General features: G+C 41.3%; 1 protein-coding gene across 1 annotated transcript; it reads left to right on the forward strand.

Moving 5' to 3' along the window:
- Nucleotides 1-778: 778 nt before the first annotated feature.
- SQLE (squalene epoxidase) lies at nucleotides 779-16435 on the forward strand. The gene is made up of 11 exons (XM_062503953.1): nucleotides 779-1451; nucleotides 3557-3809; nucleotides 4098-4278; nucleotides 5238-5334; nucleotides 8494-8607; nucleotides 10031-10202; nucleotides 11007-11102; nucleotides 11637-11779; nucleotides 12901-12997; nucleotides 13461-13548; nucleotides 14374-16435. The coding sequence occupies exons 1-11, from the start codon at nucleotides 1158-1160 to the stop codon at nucleotides 14564-14566; spliced, it is 1728 nt and encodes a 575-aa protein (XP_062359937.1). The 5' UTR covers nucleotides 779-1157; the 3' UTR covers nucleotides 14567-16435.
- Nucleotides 16436-22575: the final 6140 nt, after the last annotated feature.

The raw sequence follows: 22575 nt of genomic DNA on the forward strand, positions 1-22575 counted from the left end.
ACGGCTTCAAACTAAAGGGCAGTAAATTTAGATGAGATAGAAATTCTTCACCGTGAGAGTAGTGAGGCACAGGGACAGGCTGCCCAGAGAAGCTGTGGATGCCTGATTCCTCATGGCTGAGCTGGATGGAGCTTTGAGCAACCTGGTCTAGTGGAAGCTGTCTCTGCCCAACCTTACAATGTCGGGTCCATCCCAAACCCTTCCATGACTCTCCGGTTTCTCCCACGGGTGTTTTCTTCCGCGTTCCCCGAGCAGGTGACACGGAGGTGCCACTGCCCTCGGTTTACCCGCGCCCCTCAGCGGCCCCGCCCGTCACCACGGCAACCCCGCCCCGCCCTTCGCGTCACATCGCCCGGCGGGCGCAAGCCCCTCCCTCCCGGCGCTCCGATTGGTCGGCGGCCATAGCGCCATCTCGGCATAGCGCCGCCGATTGGCCGGCGCCGCTGAGGCACGGGCGCGCGGTGCCCGCGGGGCGGCGGCGGCCGTTACTCATTAGCATGGCGGCGGGGCCGCGCCTCCCGCGGGCCGCCCTCGCCATTCGCGCCTATTGCCTCTCGTTCCCTCCCACACCCCCCGTTCCTGCCGTGAGGCGCCGCCGGGCGCCGGGACCGGGTTAAGGAGGGAGGCAGCGGCACCGCATCTCCTCTCCGTGAGGCGGCTGCGGGGTGCCCCGGCGCGGGCAGGTAGAGCAGAGCATCGGCCGCGCCCCCCTGGGCGTGCACCGTCCGCCCCCCGCCCCGTGCGGCGCTGCTGCCTCATCCCCGGGCGTGAGGGCTCCGACCGCATCGCCGCCGCCGACGCAGGAGAGTCCCGGCTCTGAGCGGGGCTGGGCACGGCGGAGGGGTGACCTGGGGGGCGGTGGGACGAGCTCCAGCTCCTCCGGCATCGCGTGTCCGGGAGGGGATTCTTGACGTTTTATATATTCTTTTTTTTTCCGCTTTTGGAACCTCTGATCAGGCTCCTGTGGCAGCCTGGCGAGGTGGGGGTTGTTCGTCTTCTGGGGCTCCTTGTTTTTCTGTTGAAATCTCCCCATCTTCCCTTAGAGGGGAAATCGTCCTTTTTCTGTACATTTTTTTCATCCCTTCCACGACACCGTATTTTGGGCAACATCCATCTGCGGTGAAGCTTTGGAGCAACAACCGGCATCAGTAACCCTCATGATGTGGACCTTTCTGGGTATCGCCTCCTTCATTTACGTGTACAAAAAGTGTGGAGACCTCATGACTTACGCTAATAAGGAGGTGCTGCTCTCCGTGCTGGTGTTTTTCTCGCTCGGCTTGGTGCTGTCGTACAGGTACCATTTCAGGGGGCCCAGGCAGCGGCAGCAGCAGAAGCAGAAGTCACACCTGGGGATGCTCTCTGACGTGCTCTCAGCATTGCCTCTCGTTGGCTTCTTCTGGGCCAAACCCACCCCCGGATCTCAACAAGCTGAACAACCCAAATCCAGAAAGGTAAGTTGGATTTAGATGCGGCACATGGGGTGCAAGGTCCTGCTGCTCTTCCCTTGGCCACTGACCCTGTGCCCTGGTGAGGGAAAAGAGCTAAGAAAGGGGTGAGCAGGGTTTGTCTTTAGGTGCTGGATATTTAATTTGTCATATTTTTTGGTAGTTTTGGATGGCAAAAGAAAGAGTGAAACTGACTTAAGTGGTAGACCAGGGGTTTTCTAGCATCAAAACAATTATGTTTTAAGAAAGGTTTGGAGTAAAGGGTCATTATAGTAGCAGAAAAATATGTTCAGTTGCCAGTCTGTTGTAGAGATGAAGACCTGGAGAATCTCTCCTGTGAGGAAAGGCTGAGTGACTGTCCAGCCAGGAGAAGGCTGTATGTAAATACCTGAAGGGAGGGTGCAAAGAAGGCTGTGCCAAGGCTTTTTCCATCAATGCCTGGTGACAGGATGAGAGGTGATGAGCACAGAATGAAACAGAGGATGTTTTCTCTGAGCATCAGGAAGCACTGTTTACTGTCAGGGTGACTGAGCACTGCAGCATTTCCCAGAGAGGTGGAAGTGTCTCCATCCTAGGAGGTATCCGAAACAGGGCCCAGGCCAACCTTCTCTGACCCTGCTTGAACAGGGGCTTTGGACCCCATGGTGTCCAGAAACCCTTTCCTACCTCTGCCATTCTGTAACTCTCTGATGAGCTTATTAATGTTTATGGATAAAACACATTTGTATATACAACTGCAGGTAGAGTTACTGGGAAATGATTGCTAACCTATTGCTTGTACAATTGGTACAGGACCTGCTCAGACAGTCAGCCTGTTCTCTTGTGCCCTGCCTGAGCGTAGCTGTGAGACAAATGGAGAGCTGTAGGTGGTGCCTGGGGCTTAGCTGGAGTCCTGTCATCTAAGACTATGAACTGGACATAGATATCCAGTACATCTGTGGTCAGCACTAATTGACTACTTTCCTGTGTACTTCTGGGCATTTTCACATGAGCACTGACCATTCACACAGGAGACCATGAAACTGGTTTTGGCTCCCAGTCAAAAGTTTTAATTTTTATTGTGTTTTTCTCTTAAAGCCTGTCTTTACCAATTTCTTGTGTTACCTGAGTTCAGATACTTAGTTTTCTCTTGCTGTATTGTAGATATAAACATGACACTAGGCCACTAGAAATTTTGGTGTCAGTGTGTTTCACTGATGCAATGGTATTTTTACCAATATCAGCGCTGCAGTGCTGAGGCATTTGTGAAAGGCTGAATTGAACTCTAATCTACCAGCTGGAGAAATGATTTGCAGCTTTGCACTGGAGTTGCCCTTAAAATTATTTTTCACTGTGAAGTGTGTGTGATTAGGTACTGTTGGGAAGGTTCTCTAACAGCTGGTTTAAGATACCAGTTTCTGCATTAACTGATGTCCAATCCAATATATGTCAAGTCTTAACGGCTTTAAATGTAGATGAATTGTGATTTTGCTTATACTTCTAGGTGTCAGATAAATTTTCATTTCCAGACCGTGGAAATGAATGCTTAAAAAGCATTTCCCAGGCAGCTGTTTCTGCTGATATTCTTCCATTCTGAATATTGCCAAAAGTTGCTGTTTTGTTAGTTAGGTAGGTTCACTTAGAGTATAATTAAAAAGGAGTATGTTTTCCAGAGAAATACATTTTCCAGTAAATCTAATATCTTTTTCATTGTAAAGTGCTAAGGCCTCCATGCTGGGGTGGTTCACTGGCATGAAGGTGTCAGTCTTTATAGGAAAAGAATATGGGACAGCCTTTTCTTACTGCCTTTTCTAGCAGCTTTCAGTCTCTCTAACAGTTTTGTTTGTGGTTTGTCTTTGATCAGCAGGGCAGGTTTTAGCCAGGGTCTTGATTTTGTTTGCGCCAGTGTTGGTTTTTCTTTTCTCTGCTTGTGCTTTTGTTGCACTTTTATTGCCTTGTAGAGTATGACAGATCCAATTTTGGACAAAACTAAACTACAAGATGCCTTCCAAGTGCTGGTGCATCCTCAGTACCCTGGCTCAGAGTAGAGCTACTCCAAAGTCAGCCCTCTTGACAAGGTTATGGTGCAGATCCATTGGCACTTGTAACTTTGTTGGCTTTGTTTTCTAAAGGGTAAAAGAGAAGTGAACTTCTCGGATGTATATCTGACAGAGACTGCTCCAAATACAACACTGTCACTCCAATATGATCCAGAAATTATCATTGTGGGATCAGGTGTCCTTGGTTCTTCCTTGGCCACAGTGCTTTCAAGAGATGGAAGGAAGGTGACTGTGATAGAGAGGGATCTGAAAGAACCCGACAGGATAGTTGGAGAATTGTTGCAACCTGGAGGATTTAATGCTCTTCGAGACTTGGGTCTTGAAGGTGGGTACATTTCACAGTGTAAACAGATCTGTAACACAAGAGTTACTACTCTCAAAAATTAATTTCGTAAAAGCATGCCTGCATGAAAAATTAAGGAAAACATTGTCTGCACTTAACATTTGAAATAAAATTGCTTGTGTATTTCCAGTTTGCTATTTTGAAAAATCTTCTTTCGAAATGTGTATTTTGCTTAAGAAGACTGGACCCTATGTAAAGAAATGCCTTTAATAAATAATCAGACTTTCTTAAAGACTTGTTTTAACCCATCTGTTGGTTTATGTCTTGCAGATACGGTAGAAGGTATTGATTCACAAATAGTAAATGGTTACATAATTCATGACCTAGAGAGCAAGTTGGAGGTTGAGATTCCTTATCCAACATCTGAAGATGGATGTGTGGCCAGTGGAAGATCTTTTCATCATGGCCAGTTTATCATGGGTCTCCGAAGGGCAGCTATGGCAGAGCCCAAGTGAGTCATGTTATGGACAGCACAGTTGGCATCCAGAGATTCAGAAGCATTGTTCCCATCATTTCCATGAGATTCCTTAACCATTTCCCAACACAGAGGGCTGTGATGAACAAGAGTGAAAGTAGCAGCTCTTCTGCTCTCTGTAAACAAGTTCATAAGTTACATACGCATCATAAAGTGAACTGTTTGTATTTCTTCTCAGAGCCTAAAATAGCAAGCTGTTTTATTCTCACATGCACCCTTAGCTCAGTTCTTAAAGCTGTGGAATTCTGTCTGGATACAAGTTTACAGAGATTTGATTTCTGAACTCAAAGTAACTCTGGTTGGGAGATAGAAGCAAGGGATGCTCTACTCAAACATAAGTGTTAGCAGTACTTTAAAAGCATAAATAGAAAGAAACTCTGTCCTGAATTCCTGAGGTGACAAGCTAGATATCTGTGTCCTAAACAGGTTAGGTTAGTTTGCACTGCTCTGAGAATTATGTGCCTGACTCTTATCTAGTGTTCATGTTAAGGGTTTAAGTGCTGCTGATCCTGTTCCTTAATGTTAATTCTCTGAGTTTGGTCTCACCTGCACTGTCAGCAATACCTAGCTTTTAGCTAGGAATGACTCAGTCAGGCCCCTGATTCTGACCATTATTAGGTGTGAAACTCCTCTCAGCAGCTCTCACAGGGGCACTGTTGGGGACTCTACTAAATGGCAGGGTGTTTATGATAAACACTACAGTTTTTAGAATATTCGGGTATCACACCAAAGGTTTGGTCAAAGTGAAATTTGTAACCAACGCTTTCTGACACTTAATGTGGCTACAGAAAGTGTTCAAGAACTTTTTTCACAAAATTTAAACCGTGTTGGTAATGACAACATTGTTGAAAACTTGGCTTTCTTTCTGTGTCTAGTGCCTTGAAATGCTGACATCATTAATCCTCTTCTGTTTAAACCCTTCTGTTCCATTTCAGTGCAAAATTCATTGAAGGGACTGTGTTACAGTTACTCGAGGAAGATGACTGTGTTGTGGGTGTTCAGTACAAGGACAAAGAAACTGGAGACACTAAGGTAAGAGTTTACTTTTACAATCTTTGTTAAACTGTTGAGAAAACTGAGGGTAGCTTTATATATGTAACTTTTTTAAAACTTGTGTTTTTGAGCACTGGTACAGATATAGTGTAGTTATCAAGAAAGCAAAAGATTTAATAAAGGGAGTTATTTTATTAATGAAATAAATATTTTCTAGTGCATACAGTCTGGGAATATGGGAATTCTTATTATAACTTGTGAAGCTTCTGCTTTCAGTTTCTCTGGAGAATTCAGTTCATTATTTGTTTCATTATTCATATGTCTGGAGTTTAAAATCTTTTGAGAGTCCCTGGTTAAAAACCAGTATATTAAGATTTGTGCTTTGGCTGTGTGCAGTTGTCTGCATTTCCACATACACTTCCACCATCTAATGAGGGACTGAAAATGAAAAAGTTACGTATTCATAGTGAAAGCTCTGTCTTGTCATTTCTTGGATGACAGAAAGAGAATTTTGGCATATTTTAATGCTAAACTGCTGGCTAAATGCTATGAAACTATGTGAACTTAAAAAGTTTAGGAAAGACCAGTCTGGGTAGAACTCCTCTACTGAAGTTCTGGATATGCTGCCTATTCTCCAGGAAAACCGAATTTGTAGTCTTCTTTGTGGACTCTGAAGTTCCTTTGCTGCCTGAAGTTATGTAGATGTACTCTGATGTGAAAAATGGGAATCTCCTGCCTATGCCCTGCTCACCTCCATACTAGATGGAGAAAGTTCCTGAGTAACTGGAAGATCCTGCTCTGAGGATTATTAATGACATCTTTCCATCTCTAAGTCATTTGGAAATGGGTCTGGTGGCACAGAACCATATAGGAGAGTCTTAAAAGTACTTGCCAAAGCTGTGGGGGAGCAAGCTGGTTTTAGACTGTCCTCAGGCAAGTGCCATTTTAGCCCACTTGACAGCTAAGTGCTGCAAGAGAGCAGAGAAGTAACAACGTCCTTTTGACCCCTCTTGAGGCAGCTGTGAGTGAGTTCTAAGTCGTGTGCCTTGGTCTCTCTTACCTGTCATGTAATATGAATGAAACCATTAGGAAATCCACTCTAGGAGAACAAGCCACTGAATCGTGAGTTGGGAAGCACAGGGAGTTTGGAGAGGAGGAGGAGGATTTTTTGCATGCGGAAGGGTGTTTGTTGAAGTTTATTTACCAAATTCAATTGGCTTTATCATCTAGCAACACAGAAGGGTGTTTTTTTGACGGTTAGAAGGCGAATGTGCACATTTTTTTGAGTTCTGTTTTTAAGTTTCACACAGTTACAGATGTTGTTTCTGTAATTTTAAGTGTGACTTATTTGACCAGCAGTAGGTGATCAGTGTTCTAGCCTGTATCTTTCCTGAAAGTCTGGATGTTGTTCTAAAGGCCTGAAGTTTCCTTTCTGTATACTGGGGAGAAACAAATTGATATTTTGCTCTGAATGCTGAAGTTCTGTGGCTGGAGAGCCGTTTTATTTGCTGGCTTAGATCTCCTTTGATTTTAAAAATCTAGTATATAATAAATTTCCACTAAACATTTCTATTTACTATGTTTCCCTACCTGTGAGTTTTTACAGCTAGGAAGCTCTTAGCTGAATAAAAACCCCAAATTCAAGTCTGCTTTTACAAAGAGAAATTCCTTAGCCTGATTTTATAAAGAAAGGAGGCTGGTCTGTGTTGTGTTTGTGTTTTTCTGTTCTTTCCATTCTACATTCTCCACCACATTACCTCTGAGATTTTTATTCTCTTAAATGAGGTTCAAATTAGCCAGTATGCTAAAGGCCAGCTTATCTAATTTTTCAAAAAGGGGCAGCTGAATAGAGGTTTATTGTGTTGACTGTGGAAAAATTGTAACAAGAATGTTCTATTCATTAGAGAGCAGGAAGCTGACATGGGCAGGTGACTTTGGTCTAGTTGCAGGAATAATTAGAGCTTGCAATCATCCAAGGTAGGAATCCATAGGAAAGAGGTTTTGTTAACTCTACTCAGGAGCTCAGTTCTATAAGCATGGACACCATAAAATATGTTTTACTTTACTCACGTCTGCTCTCTGATTCTGTCCAATTTCCCTTCACGCAGCAAAAGATGTTAAGGTTTGTGTGACCAAGTGAAGTCAGACTTGATGATCCTTGTGAGTCCTCCCCAGCTCAGAATATTTTATGATTTTATAAATTCACTCCAATATTGGTGGCAACTGCTCATAGAGGAACTCACTCACAGAGTGACTCACCCATACAACAGTAAAAGTTTTCCTGGGAGTACTAATGAAACACAGTGTCCGTTTTTTACCTTACTTAGAAACTGAAAGCTTAAAAGGAGAAATACTTTTTACTGCTTATGCCAAGCATATGAAATCTTTGAAGGCTAAGGACTAATGCTTATTGTAAGTCTGTTGTCATTTGAAGCTCAATCACTGAACACATTGGCACTGAGAAAGTTGTAGAAGGAAACACCTACCTTTAAATGCTTCCTAGTATAGTAATGTTGTTATATGACCATAAAAGGCATAAAACACATTTTAGTAATTGGAATTATTTACTTATATTTGAGAACAATGTATGTGTTAAACATTAGGAATTTTCACAGACCTTCAGGCTGAACCTGATCAGTTTACTCAGATTTGTATTTTGTCCATATATATATATATATATATATATATATACTATTTGTTATAGATCTTAAGTAGACCTGGAACTACTCTGAGTTTCCTGCTTGGTCTTTTAAGGAAGAGCCTATGTGCTTAGAGCTTTTCAGTTTTTTCTACTCCGGTTTGGTTTTCTTTAGTTGCTTATGCATAGTTCTTTAATTTGAAATTCTTCTTTGTTTTGTTTTTTCTTCTGAAGAGCATTTTAGCCTGAAGGGAACAAGTACACTTTATTGCATTTTTTTAGTCCAAGTTTCTACACAGGTCCTTTAGCTGTGTTTTCTGAATGCAGGTCTAAAAAAGCTGGAGTATGTTGTTAGATCAGCTTGTGTGGCAAATAGATAAGTATGAAAACAAGGAAGGCAAACCCCACAGTATTTTTTAATGTTAATAAGGCCTGTGATCCTCTTAGATGTTTATTTTTTTTTAAGCATCTAATTTGCAATTGCCAAGGAAGTCTTGAGAATTGCTTCTCATTGTTCTGAAGCAAAATTGACAGTGTCATATCTTTAATTTATTTTGCAGGAACTCCATGCTCCACTTACAGTTGTAGCTGATGGACTTTTCTCCAAATTCAGGAAAAACTTGATATCCAACAAAGTTACTGTTTCATCTCATTTTGTTGGTTGCATTTTGAAGGTAACTTTTATGTATAATACTATATGAACCATTATGCTGCTGCTTCATAATATGGGTCTGAATTTCACTAAGTATGTTGTTGTTAATTTCCTTTTCAAACAGATTCAATTAGAACTGTGCTTTTAGGTATTTATCCAGCTGTTCTGTCAGTTTCTGTGTCCCTTTGGAGTGCTTGGAAATTTTGTTCTATGTTTTTAACTCTTAAAGTGTTGATGCATATTTGGACCCAGCTCTAAGATAGTTGAACTTCTTACTGTGTCAGACTTAAAATATTAGGTACAGTTATAGATCAGATTTTCACCTCTTAAAAACTATTATGTATCTCTGAGCCTGCTTTGGCTTTGTTTGTTGTTTTGTTTTGTTTTTTTTTTAATGTGGATATTGTTGTTATAAGTTCTATTTCTGATTTTAACAGTACAGAGTTAACCTTAAGCATACGCTTGAATGAGGGTGTATTTAAGAAAATGGGGAGTGATTCAGCAAAGCTGCTTTAAACTGAGCTCTGGACTCACTAAAAAAAAAAACATTTCAGCATCCTTCAGCACAGATAGCACTACTTTATATTAGCCCAAACTGTGCTCCCTGCCTGATGGTGGGGGTACCTTGTAACCAGGTACATATTTGCCTTCAGGACCTATAAACTTAAAGAGAGAAAGTAGTATCCTGGTTATCCTGGTTTTGGACTGGGAATCTGGTTGGTAGCTGGGTGGTTGGAGAATCCAGGTAGAAATCCTGTCTGGATCTTTCAGTCTGTGTCTGCTGCATTAACTTATGCATTAGCAGCAAAAATAATTAAGGGAGAATGAACCGAAGCTAACAGAATTTTCACTAGACTGGGAACACTGACTGGTAGGAACTTCAGTACTTTTTGGGTTTCTAATCCAGTTATCACTGTCCAAGTTTGTCTACTTTTGGAATCTCCTTTAAGATCTCATTAGATAAGGCCCTATGATTCTTCTTCAGTTGGTGTCTCCAAGTAATTATATTTAGACTAGTGGATTTTTTTCCCTCCCAGCACTTCCTTTATGTAAAGAAGAAATGATCTTACTGAAAACTACTACATTGAGTATGTTACAGGTTTTCAGTGGCATATATTAAATATTGGTGAGGTATTCAAGTGAAACGGATAAGTTAATTATTCTAGAAAATACTAAAATGTATTGGCAAAATAATTGTTGCTACACTGAAATTCAGAACTTTCTTTGTGAAAACACTTCTTTATTTAAGAGAATAATAACACAGAACACAGACTTAATATGACATGGGATTTTCTTTAAAAATGTTTTAGAAAATTATTTTGTATGTCTGATGTTTAATAATAATAATAGTAAATTAATATAATTAAAATACTATTAAATTAATAATTTAATAACTATAATAATTTCATTAATAAGTCTCAATCTTTCTTCCCCTTATTTTTAAGGATGCATCACAGTTTAAAGCTAATTATGCTGAACTTGTTTTAGCTAAAACAAGTCCAGTGCTAATCTATAAGATTTCTTCAACTGAAACTCGGGTCCTTGTTGATATTCGAGGGGAAATGCCAAAAAATTTGAAAGAGTACATGATTGAGACCATTCATCCACAACTACCTGGTAAGTCTGGAAAGACTTCTAGAGAACTGTCACATTTAAATATGTCAAAAAAAAAAAGAGAGACACATTTCATTGAATTGATAGAACTGTGTGGCTTTTTCCATGTCTGCGGTCACTGTTTCAGAAACCATTCACCCTTCTTTGGTTCCACACCACACAACAACAAACACAAGTTTGTTTAGCTCACATCTGTGGGGTCAGTGATTGAGAAGGATTATATAAAGTTCTGGGGTCCCCAACACAGGAAGGACATTGACTTATTGGAATGAGTCCAGAGGAGGCCACCAAGTTGATTGAGGGATGGAGGGCACCTGCTATGAGGAGAGGTTGAGAGAGCTGGCTTTGTTCAGTCTGGAAAAGAGAAGACTTTGGGGGGAGCTAATTGTGGCCTTCCAGTACCTGAAGGGAGTCTACAAGAGAGATGGGGCAGGGCTATTGACAAGGGCATCAGAGACAGGACAAGGGGGAATGGGTTCAGAGAGTAGGTTTAGATTAGAGATTAGGAACAAATTATTTACTTTGAGGGTGGTGGGGCACTAAAACAGGCTGCTCAGGGAAGCTGTGGCTGCCACATCCCTGGAGATGTTCAAGGCCAGGTTGGATGGGGCTCTGAGGCAGTCTGGGCTAGGGGAAATGTGTCTGCCCATGGCAGGGAGGTTGGCACTACATGATCTTCAAAGTCCCATTCCAACCCATACCATTCTATGACTCTGAGATATCTCTAAAAAGATGTTAAAATGGATTGTGTACAAATTATTTGTGTCTTTGTCTAACTGCTGTAACTAAAATATTTTGTTGTTGCAGATCACTTAAAAGAGCCATTCTTAATAGCAGTTCAGAATGATCGTTTAAGGACTATGCCAGCCAGCTTCTTGCCTCCTTCAGCTGTAAACAAGAAAGGTGGGTATTATGAAATAAAAAGAAGAAAAAAGGCATTATTAGCATCTTGTGGGGCATAGGACTTTTTTGTCTTAGATGTATATTTGTTGTTCAGTACATTTGTCTCATAAATCTTCTATAAAAAAATAATACTTTGAAAATGTGTACCTTGGGCAAAATTTAACTGGAATGTTTACATTGACACCAGATGTTAAATCAATGCCTGCTTTATCCGTAAGTTTAATTTACTCAGTTGCTCAAGTTTATACAAGTGTGGCCTTTATAAGAAAAAATCATAAGAAATTAATTTTAGAAGTCTGTTATTTGACACTATAGGGAAAAATAGTTTTCACCTTCATTATCTTAAAGCTGTTTTAAGCCTTTTAATTTAAATACATACTTTTTGGGGTTTTTTCTTTAATTTCTAGTTGTTATACATCTTATTTTCTGATGGCAATGAATTCTTAGTAAGTTTGATGTTTTTTATAGAGGATTTGAATTTTAAGGTTCCATAATGGTTGTGCAGCATCCTATTGTTTTTTCTCTTCTACCTAGGTGTTCTTCTTTTAGGAGATGCTTATAATATAAGACACCCTCTAACTGGTGGAGGAATGAGTGTTATTTTGAATGACGTTAAAATATGGAGAAGTTTGCTACGGGATATCCCAGACCTTTATGAAGATTCTGATGTTCTTAAGGTGATTCTTTATTTTGGACTTATTTTAGACAGCTTCTCCTGCAATTTAGTGGCACACTTTTAAGTTTTATGCAACTCAGGGACAAGTAATTTATTGGTTAGGCATAGCAGTTTTCAAAGTTTTGGCTAGAATAATCAGATATCAGGCATTCACCAGTGGAGCTGTGGTCTGTAACTGCTGTGCTGTGTTGCAAGAGGCAGTTTCAAAACTGCACACTGACGTGCTATGTTTTAATTAAGGAGACTGGTGTGATGTTTCTAGTCAGGATACTTTGCTAGGATAACCTGATATTCCCATTTTAGTACGGTATTTTTAACCATATTGATCCTAAACGTGGCGGGTTTGAACCATTGCACTGGTGTGAGTGGAACTTGGGCAATAATGAGCTTGTGTACCCAGTCTTCCAAGAGACATCTCAGCCTCCACTGGCCTCTTGCCTGCTGCAGTAATCTGAGTAGTCAGTTAGAAGAGATCTTTCTTTCCCAGGATCTGTTCCATCAGTGTTCATGCAAGGTTTTTTTTAGTGCTACTTAGTCCCAAAATTCTGGTAAGTGGATAATAAGATTCCTTATTAATTTGTTTACTGCTTTTAATGGGGTTAGGCATATTGTCTTGGCTAGATTACAGGTAGTATAATTATAGACTACAAATAGATGATTCAAAAAGTGTATTTGAAAACTGAGAAGCACTTAGAGGCACCCTTCATGTCAGGACAGTTCAGGACTTTGCTGACCACATGCAGGTACTTAATTGGCAGCTAGTCACCTCAGACTTCCAGTCATTTCCTATTTGTTACCAGTCAATTGAAGGAACTAGCTGAGCATTATCCTTCAAGTATCAGCTGTATCCCAGACACCTCCTGTAGGATGAGATGAAATACCTTAAACATAGGGGGAAAAAGTTAAGGGGAGCCTGGATAACTGGTTCAACAAGTTTTTGAAATTCCTTAATGACCTAGCTTGGACTCAATCTAGCATATCACTAAATCCCTTCTACATGTCCATGGGCATGACTCTTGCCACCTCACCTCTCTGGGAATCTTTTGGATGTTCCTTTGTGTTTACTGACAAAAGTAAATTCTTTTTGGTTGTTTTTTTGTTTTTGTTTTTGTTTATTTTCAGGCAAAAAGAACATTTTACTGGTCAAGAAAAAAATCTCATTCTTTTGTAGTGAATGTTCTTGCCCAGGCACTTTATGAACTCTTTGCTGCCACAGATGGTAAGTATGTCTTAAAGATAACCTCTGATTAAGTACAATTTGGTAAATAAATATGACTGGGAAGGGGATGTCCATGTTTCTGTGTGTGTGTGTGTGTATATATGTATGTATATAGTTATATACTAAAAATATTATCAAAGAATTTTAGTAAGTTTTCTTATGATCTCTGCCTAGTTTTTGAGACAGAATTGTAGCAATGTGAAGGCAAGTCTGGAGTTAGACCTTAATAACAAAGGAAAAAAACCCCTCCAAAACAAAGAAAACAATAGTCAGTTAATTAAAAAATATGTGGATATTCTGTAAGACTGTCCTTTGTATAAATAAAAGCAGTTTAAATGTCAGCTGAATTGAACAGAACAACAGCCACCGAAGTCCTGGATTTAATATCAGTATTGTGCATGCAGAAAAATGTTTCAGTATGTGTTGATTATATTTGTTCTGTTCATTTTAATGAATTTTGTAGATTCCTTGCATCAGCTAAAGAAAGCCTGTTTCCATTACTTCAGACTTGGAGGAGAATGTGTTTCAGGTCCAGTTGGATTGCTCTCAGTGTAAGTTCAGTGTGCTGGCAGTGGTTATTGTGAGTGCCTGAGAAATCTGCTTTGCTCCCCACCAGGCAGCTCAACACAGGGAGGATGGCCCACATGAGCCTAGATTTTAAGATTATACTAAAGCATGGAGCTTTGTTAGAAATGGTGTGGTTTTGGTTTTTTATTTATTTATTTTATTGTTTGTTTGTTTGGTGTGGGTTTTTTTCTTTTTTTTTTCTTTTTTTTGGCCTGCATAAGAAAGGCCATTAAAAGTTGGTGGCTCCTAGTATAGGTGGCACAGGAATTTGAATAAGGTAGAGGGGTCCAGAACAGCAGAGCAGCTGGTGGAGATGTTTCTTACTTGACAAGCTCAGAGTAGTATTGGGTGAGGCCTTGCATAAAAAGCTGTAAGGAACAGGAAAGTCTCTAGCTATGAAGGTGTTTGAATGACCCCTCAGAAACTTAATGCACAGTAAATCCCACTACTCTAAACATAGGAGAATGTGTGCTTTTATATTTATTTATCTATCTCCTTTTGGACTGAGAACTAAAACTGGAAAGCCTGTTTAATATATTCCTCTGGGGGAAGATAAGGAAGACAAAAAGTACTAGAAATGAAGAGAAAACAGCAATGTATGTTGGCTGTGCTGTAGAAGGGAATGCAGAGTGTGGAGCAGCCCAAGAGAACCAAGTTTGTATTTTTCAGTTGAATTGGCAGAACCAGATCTGCCTAAATCAGAAGGGGTGTGTGATCTTGAGTGGAGATCTGTATTTGTAAAATAGAAAATTTTCAGTGTTTTCTGATTCTGTTTATTTACTAGTTTTATCTGTTTCTTTTTAATGCAGGTTATCTCCTAAACCAATGGTACTGATTGGCCACTTCTTTGCTGTGGCCTTGTATGCTGTTTATTTTTGCTTTAAGTCAGAGTCCTGGATCACCACGCCTCGAGCAATTTTCAGTAGTGGAGCTATTCTTTACCGGAGCTGCTCTATAATATTTCCACTTATTTACTCTGAAATGAAGTATTTGGTCTATTAAAATCTAGGGGGAAATGACTGGAGGAAGAAAGCATGAAAATCACAATGCCTTCAGAATCTTTGGACATGTACTATTTAATATTGTACTTTGTTCTCCTCAAAATGCAATTTCCTAGATACAATTTTAACTTAATTTTGATTTTGTGGTTATATACATATATATGATATGTAAATATATTTTTCTTTGCAATTTAAGTTCAAAAAGGAGGTAGCTGTTTACAAGGACCATAATTAAGTGTTGACGTGGTAGATAATTGACAGTTTTGACAGAATTTCTTTTCTTGCTTTATGCATTGCTGAGTGCACCACTAATATTAATAAACTGAGAAGTGAAAACTGTAAACCATATGCTGCTATTATCCTTCATGCTTTTTTCTGTTCAGTAGCTCCATAGACTTTATTACTGTGAAATATTGTAACATTCTTGATCTGGTTGTTTCATTAGGATTTGCATCTGTTCACTTTCAGTTGCAGCTAAGATACTGGTCTGTTGACACTTAAAAGGACACTGTAAAGGATGTGTCACTATATCTTTAATTTCAGTTACTGTTGCAAGTGGTATGTTGCTCTTCTGAATTCCTTCTTTACACCAGAATTAATTTTAACAAGTAATAACCAAATCTTTGCTTTGTTGGCTACTGCAATGCACTCAGGTAGTGAAAGCACATGCTTTTGAAAATGTATTTCTCTCTCATTTCCTTTTAAAACCTTGAAAGTTTGGGGTTGTTTTGCTTGGTGTGTGTGCTACTGAAGTTTAACACTGCCATAAACTGAAGCACAGCAACAAACTGTATCCACTGAAACAAATTAAGTCCAGGCTATTTCCAGTAGACAGTAAAGTAATATTTAATATTACTTCTGAAAATTAATGAAAAGCACCATGAAAGTGTCCTTTTAATACTTGGAGTGTGGTGGGATTATTTTTCCTGTAGGAATTACTGCATGCTACTGAAGAGTTCATGTCTATTCCTATTGGTCCTCTCAATGTTCCTGTTATCAGTGTGATTTCCTTTGCTCTTGTGCATCTCCATTTTCTCTACCTTTCTTATGATTGGTTTGGGTATCACTGTATACCTCTGCTCTTCTGGCTTGCCTAAACAATCACACGTGGGTGCAGGCAACTGTCTGGAGAGTAGTAACAGGTTTTGTTCTTCTGTACAGGTGAAACTGTGACTCTACCTTGAAAATGACAGATTGCATAAGCTGTGTATAAACATACATTTTATCTTGGACTGTGAAAAAAGATCTGTGGAGAGACTTTATTTCGTATTTTATTTGATGGATATTTCAAATTACCTTTTTTTTTCCAGAAGCAAAAGTATGTATATTTTTCTAACCATGATCACTTTTGATACCCTCTCAAAATTACACTCATCATGAATATGTCTGTGTTGAAACTTTAGGGTAAAGTACTAATATTTTCAAATATCATTATATATGGTAAATAAATTATGCCCCTTTAAGGGTACACAAAGTTTGCAGAATTTATACAAGTGTTTCCAAAATTTGTGGTAATTTTGAAAATATTGGTTAATTTTACATTTTTTATTTTTTTATATTATTTGCAGTCAGTCTCTTTAAAGTCATGGATTAAAAGTCCTGAGCCAAATACACACCTCAGCTTACATAAATAAAAAGGTATTATATCTGTAGATTATTTTTGTTGTGTGTCTCTGGTTAAAGAGTTTTGTTAAATTCTGATTTATCTGTTTAAATTTACATATATATCTAAGGAGTTTTTTTCCTTTCTTGTCCTGAATTCAATGCCTGGTTAAGTGTCTTGATGATCGGGGTAGCAGTCACTTATTGGAAGTCGCTGGGGGAGATACAAATGTTGTGTCTGTGTGTGTGTGTGTGTGTCTGTAAGAAGGGTCAGCCTGAAAATATGACCATGAAATGGCTACATGCCTTGTCCTCAGGACAAGAGGAAGGACTTGCTTTGAAATATCAGAGTGGGATCATTGGGACACAGGGCAACACAGGACTGGGCTTCTGGCTGAGATTACTGATGAGCTGGTCTTCAGTAGTGTTGGCTGGGTGCCTACTCCAGCTGGTGGTGTCCCACTGGCTCTGCCCCAGAGTAGAATTGCAGGGCAGAATTTCTAGCTGTGTTCTGTAGTCCTTGACTGCAGTTATTTTCTCATGGATGCAGAGGGATGTTGGGTGGTGCAGGGGGAGTAATGAAAAAAGCAGTTCTTGAGTCAGCTGAGACTAAGAAGAGTAAAGCTGGCAGTGACTAAGTGCTGCAAAAATGGAATCCAACAGCACCTAGTGCAGAGCCACAGCATGCAGTGGATGGTCTGTAAGAATCCTGGTTTTCATTCTCTACACCTGTATCACACAAATGTGAAGAAGGTTTTGTCACAGGCATTTGATTAAGAATCTGAGGGGAGCAGAATGCAGGCATATTTGATGCAACTTTTCAGTTGTCTTATTTTCTAACTTTGAAGAGGTTAATTCAAAGGTTTTCTACACTGCAACATTTAATGGCAATTATGTGCCAATAGGTAAGTGTTGTGGGAACAAGGAGATATTAGTTGTGTGATGTGGTTATCCCTCTGTTCCAGGGCTGCTGCAGCTGCTGGGGAGAGTGAAGGGAGAAAGAGAAGTAGCTACATAGTAGTGAGTTTTTAGATGTTCATATGGTATGGTGCAGGAGTGTGGAGGTTTGCTTATAGTGGAAATAGGAGATATTATCTTGGTGGTCTTTTCCAATGATATTCAAGTCCAAGCTTTGACTGAACACCACCATGTCCACTAAACCACAGCACTAAATGCCATACCCAGCTGTTTCTTGAACAGTTCAGGGGTGGAGAGTCCACACTTGCCTGAGGAGCCCATTCCAATGTCTAACCACCCTTTCAGTGAAGAAACTCTCTGATGTACAATGTGAACTCCACCTGGCACAGCCTGGAACCATTTCCTCTTGTCCTGTTGCTGATTGCTTGGGAGAGGAGGTGGGCCCTGACCAGGCTACAGCCTCCTTTCAGGCAGTTGTAGAGAGTGATAAGGTCCTTCCTGAGCCCCCTTGTCTAAACAACCCTTGCTCCCTCAGCAGCTTCTGAGAAGATTTGTGCTCCAGACCCTTCCCCAGCTCCATTGTCCTTCTCTGGGCCTGGTCCAGCACCTCAGTGTCCTTGCAGTGAGGGGCTTGAGACTGGACACAGTATTCAGCTGTGCACTGCAGAAGGGGTGGATGAGAAAGGTGTGTGGAGCATGCTGCCTGCACTGGCTTTCCATGTGTAAACTATGCCTTTGCCACTTCAAAGGCTGCTCATGTCCCCTAAAATGTATGTTGCTGTTTGCTGTAATACTGTTGATGCTCATGGGTTATTTTGTGGTAGTAGGTCATTAATTTACGGTTGGGTCATAGTCCTTGTACATTCTGCTCTGAAACCAGCTTATGTATTCTGGACAAAAGTGAAATCCGTTCAATTCAGAATAAACGTGGGCAGTTGATAAATTATTCATCCTGAAATTCTGGCTTGCTCAGCATGACAGTACTACATGGAAAATAGTGGCAGCAGTTCTTAAACTGTTCCCTGTGAAGCTCCAAAGAGCTGCACAAGCTCCTGTGCTGTGCAGAGTGAACAGAGGCATGACATAGTTTGCTGTGACAAAATTATCCGAGGTACTGGCAATAAAAGCTGAAAGGGTATTTTAAATGGTAACTGACATCCACTGTTAATATAAGTAACATAAATAGGAAAAATATTCCTGATCACAGAATAATTTGTTTTGGAAGGGATGGTTGTATCTCATCTCCTCTATGCCGCTGCAAAGAGCAAGGACGTTTTCAGCTAGATGAGGTTGCCCAGAGCTCTGGGCAACCTGAAATGGTTGGGTGTCTACCCTCTATCTCTGTGGGCAACCTGTTCCAGTGTTTCAACACCCTCATTGTAGAAACTTATTGCTAGTATAAATCAACACTTTTTCAGTTTAAAACCATTGTCCCTTGTCCTATTGCAACAGGTCCTGATGAAAAGTTTGTCCCCATCCTTCTTATAGAACACCATCAAGTACTGAAAGACCTCAATAAGTTCTACCTGGAGGCTTCTCTTTTCTGGGCTGAACAACTTTCTTAGCCTGTTTTCATAGAAGACTGACTTCATCCTCTGATAATCTTCAAGGGCCTCCTCTGGCCCTGCTTTAACAGGTCTGTGTTGTCCTTCCTGTGCTGGGCACCCCAGAGCTGGGTTTAGTTCTCCAGGAAGGGTCTCACAAGAGCAGAGCAAAGGGGGACAATCACCTCCCTTGTCCTGCTGGCCCTGCTGCTTTTGATGCAACCCAGGATACAATTGGCTTTCTGGCCGTGAGTGCACACTGCTGGGTCACAGCCAGACTCCCATCTAGAAGCACCTCCAAGTCCTTGGCAGGGCTGCTCTTAAGCCATTTGTTCCCTAGCCTTTATAAATACTGGGAGTTTCCTCAGTACATATGCAGGACCTTGCATCTGGCCTTGTTAAACCTTATAAGGATTCCATGGGGCCAGTCCTCAAGTCTGTCAAGGTCCCTCTGGATGGGATCCTGTCCCTCAAGTGTGTCAGCTGCACCACTCAGATTGGTCTCATCTGCAAACTTGAGGGTGCGCTCGATTCCGGTGTCTGTGTCATTGATAAAGACATTAACCAGTATTGGTATCAATACCCTGAGAGACACCACTCATCACTGTCTCTGTCTGGCCATTGAGCCATTGACCACTACCCTCTGGATATGACCACTGGACAAATTCCTTACTCGCAGAACAGTCCACCCACCATATCCATACCTCTCCAATTTAGAAAGGATGTAGTGGGGTACCTTGTCAAAGGCCTTACAGAAATCCAATGAGCTGATATCTGCAACCCTTCCGTTGTCCACAGATGAATACACCCCATCACAGAAAGCCACTGACTTGGTCAGTCAATACTTGTCCTTGGTGAAGCTGTTCCAGCTGCCCTCAATCACCTCCCTGTTCTCCATGTGCTTTAGAGCAGCTTGTAGGAGGATCTGCTCCATGGTGTTCCCAGGCTGACAGGTCAGTAGTTCCTGGGGTCCTCCTTTTAAAAGATGGGTACATTTCACCTTTTCCACCTGACTGCCATGACTTTTTGGATATCATGGAGAGCGGCTTGGCAATTCCATCAGCTAATTCCCTCAGGATTCTGGCAGGTGTCTTGTTGAGTCCCATAGACCTCTGTATGTTCAGACATGCTTCCACCCAGTTGATAGCACCAGATAAAATGGTAAACAGGATGTTGGAAATTGTTAGTGAAGTGCTAAAGCAAACAAATGATAATTCTGCTTGAAATGGGCCTTTGCACTGACTGGCGCATGGCAGAGTAGGAGCTTCAAGCAGAGACAAGTGTTTGACCTTTGGCAGTATCATTTTCAGAAGATAGAGATCGTGAAGGGCCATGGAAGAAGGCACTTCTGGTATTGCATCCAGGTCTTAGAGCTTAAAACCATCTTCAAGCACAGGTTACCAATCCAGCAATGACAAATGGCAGAACTATGGGTCAAATGCTGAAGTGCTCTCATTAATGTTAAGGCAATAGGAACACAGGGAGTCAACAGTCCTTGAGAAGCACCCAGTGGGGTGTGTGGAATACTCATACTGTTTTAGATGGTTCCACCTATGCTATTAGAGTGGCTAATTTCTTTTTTTCTTGGGAACATACAAGTTTTCTTAGGCTCAACACCTTGCCAAAGCCATTCTTACATAACTACAGGTTTTACATGTTTCTGTGATGCAACTGGTTTCTTTCAGATGCAGATTCACATCCTTCTTTGAGGCAAGGACATCTTAACACTGTTCTCTGGAGTGGTTTCTGATAGCCCTGATGTAGGGGCTGATACTTATATGGTGCTGAAAATTCATCTTGCCTAGTAAAAGTACAGAATTGTATGTACAAGCATTGACTTCTAACTGGTGTCGGTACACTCATGGCAGTACTGGTGGTGTGAGTTTGACTTCACTGGTTCTTCTAGGCTATAAGCCTGGATTCTTTCAGGCAGGGGAAGCTTGCAGAGGGATAAGTGTCCATGGTCCCTGATGTGGCTTGTTAGCATGAAGGCTTCACCTACGCTGGGAGACACCCAAGGACAATGGTTTCCCCTGCCCCTCCCTGGTGCTGCTCTACATATGATGGCCTTGGCACAGGTTCCTCCTGCGTATGACTTCAGGAAAAGGGGAATAGCCTGGAGGAGGGATTATTGCCATCACTGGGTGAACCAGGCTGCTGTATTTTGGGCCATGTGGGCCATGCTGCACCACAGGATGGGTCCTGACATGTTATATGCAGTTGTGAATCAAGATCCTGGACCCAAAGGTTGATGTGGGGATGCTGGGCACAGTGCTGACCTTTGGTTCAAATTTTTTTATGTATGGCATAAATGTACCCTTCACCTATATTTCAACATAAATAAAACCCTGTTATTAAGGTTTTAAGTTACAAAGCTTTACCACCTTCATTGTGACTGGATCTATTTGCTGCCTCTGCATTTCCTATGCCAGAACAGTGGTCATTTTATCAAGTGCTTAGCTCTTATGTCCGCTGGAGGAAACTTACAGAGAGAGACATTGGTAACAAGAAATTGGTTGCTATTTTGGAATTGTGGTGGATGTACACAGATTTTGGCTAATTTTTTGCTTTTCTTTTTAAAATGTGGATTGAAATGTATTTTGATGATGAGGATCCCATCTTGAGGCACAGCCTGTTGCAGACACATAAATCCATCAAGATTTGAGATGAGATAGGGTCACCTGCAGGAAATCTTCTCCAGAGCCCCTGCCTCTATCTGCTCTTGAGCTCTTAATGACACATTTAGTGGCTGGAAGTGATTCTGTTAACCTTGAGCCTTACATTGCTTTTTCTAGGCAAATTTTCTCTTTCAACAGGCAGAAAGAATCAACAGGAAGCAAGAGAAACTTTTGCAACAGGCTGTCTTGGGATGCTGGGGGTCACTTGTGCTCCCTGGTATCTTTTTTGATACTAGAAAACTTTCCTGACTAATGCTGCCTATATAGCATTCTGCTCCAAGGTCTCCATCTCTACTGACATCACCAGGCAGGAATCAGATCCAGTGACTGAATTTTTCTGTGTCAAAGGTGAGCTCTAAAGTGGAACCATGTGTTTGGCCATCCAGTAGTTCGACAACCACAGGTATTTACAGGGGTGTGGAAACTGGGTGCTGACTTACTATGGTTTCCTACTATACTGGATTAACCCCAACCAAGCCCCAGGCAGCTGCTCACTCATTCCTCCACCAGTGACATCAGGGAGAGGATTGGAAGGGTAAAAGCCAGAAGACTCATGGATTGAGACAAGGAGAGCTTAATAGGGAAAGCAAAAGCCAAGCACACAAGGAAAGCAAAGCAAATAATTAATTTGCTGTTTCCCATGGGCAGGCAGGTATTCAGCCATCTCCAGGAGAGCAGGAGATGTATTACCTGTAACAGTGACTTGGGAAGACTAACACCATCACTCCAAACATCCCCTCCTTCTTCCCCCCACTTTATATACTGAGAATGATGTCATATGGTTTGGAATAACCCTTTGGTCAGTTGGGTCACCTGTCCTGGCTGTGTCTCCTCCCACCCTCCCCCACACACCCACCTTCTTCACCAGTGTGGCCATAGGAAAAGCAGAAAAGGCCTTGGCTCTGTGCAAAGCCCTGCCCAGCAATAACAAAAACATCTCTATATTATCAACCTTGTGTACAGCACAAATCCAGAACACAGCCTCAGACCAGCAACTGGGGAAAAAATTACCTCTACCCAAGCCAAAACCAGCATGCCTTTGTACACAAAGGGCACTTGCTGGTTGCTGTATGGCATACATGGAGCTGCTCTCTCTCTCTAAATTGCATTTGGTGATTACATTTTCTATCTCATACTGGCTGGTTTCTCCTGCAAGCGACATCTGGAAACAGATAGTGCATATAGATATAATGTGCAAGCCCAGCTCGGGATAATGAAATCAGAGCTTTCTTGTTTTCATGTGTCAGATCACATCAGCATCACCCAGC

Source organism: Cinclus cinclus, chromosome 1 (genome assembly GCF_963662255.1).
Source record: "Cinclus cinclus chromosome 1, bCinCin1.1, whole genome shotgun sequence".
NCBI lineage: Eukaryota > Metazoa > Chordata > Aves > Passeriformes > Cinclidae > Cinclus > Cinclus cinclus.

Excerpts from the sequence above, each read along its gene's own strand:
- SQLE (XM_062503953.1), top strand. The coding sequence starts at position 1,158 with ATGATGTGGACCTTTCTGGGTATCGCCTCCTTCATTTACGTGTACAAA. Across the intron at positions 4,279-5,237 it reads GCAGCTATGGCAGAGCCCAA|TGCAAAATTCATTGAAGGGA; the intron begins GTGAGTCATGTT and ends GTTCCATTTCAG. Across the intron at positions 5,335-8,493 it reads AAGAAACTGGAGACACTAAG|GAACTCCATGCTCCACTTAC; the intron begins GTAAGAGTTTAC and ends TTTATTTTGCAG.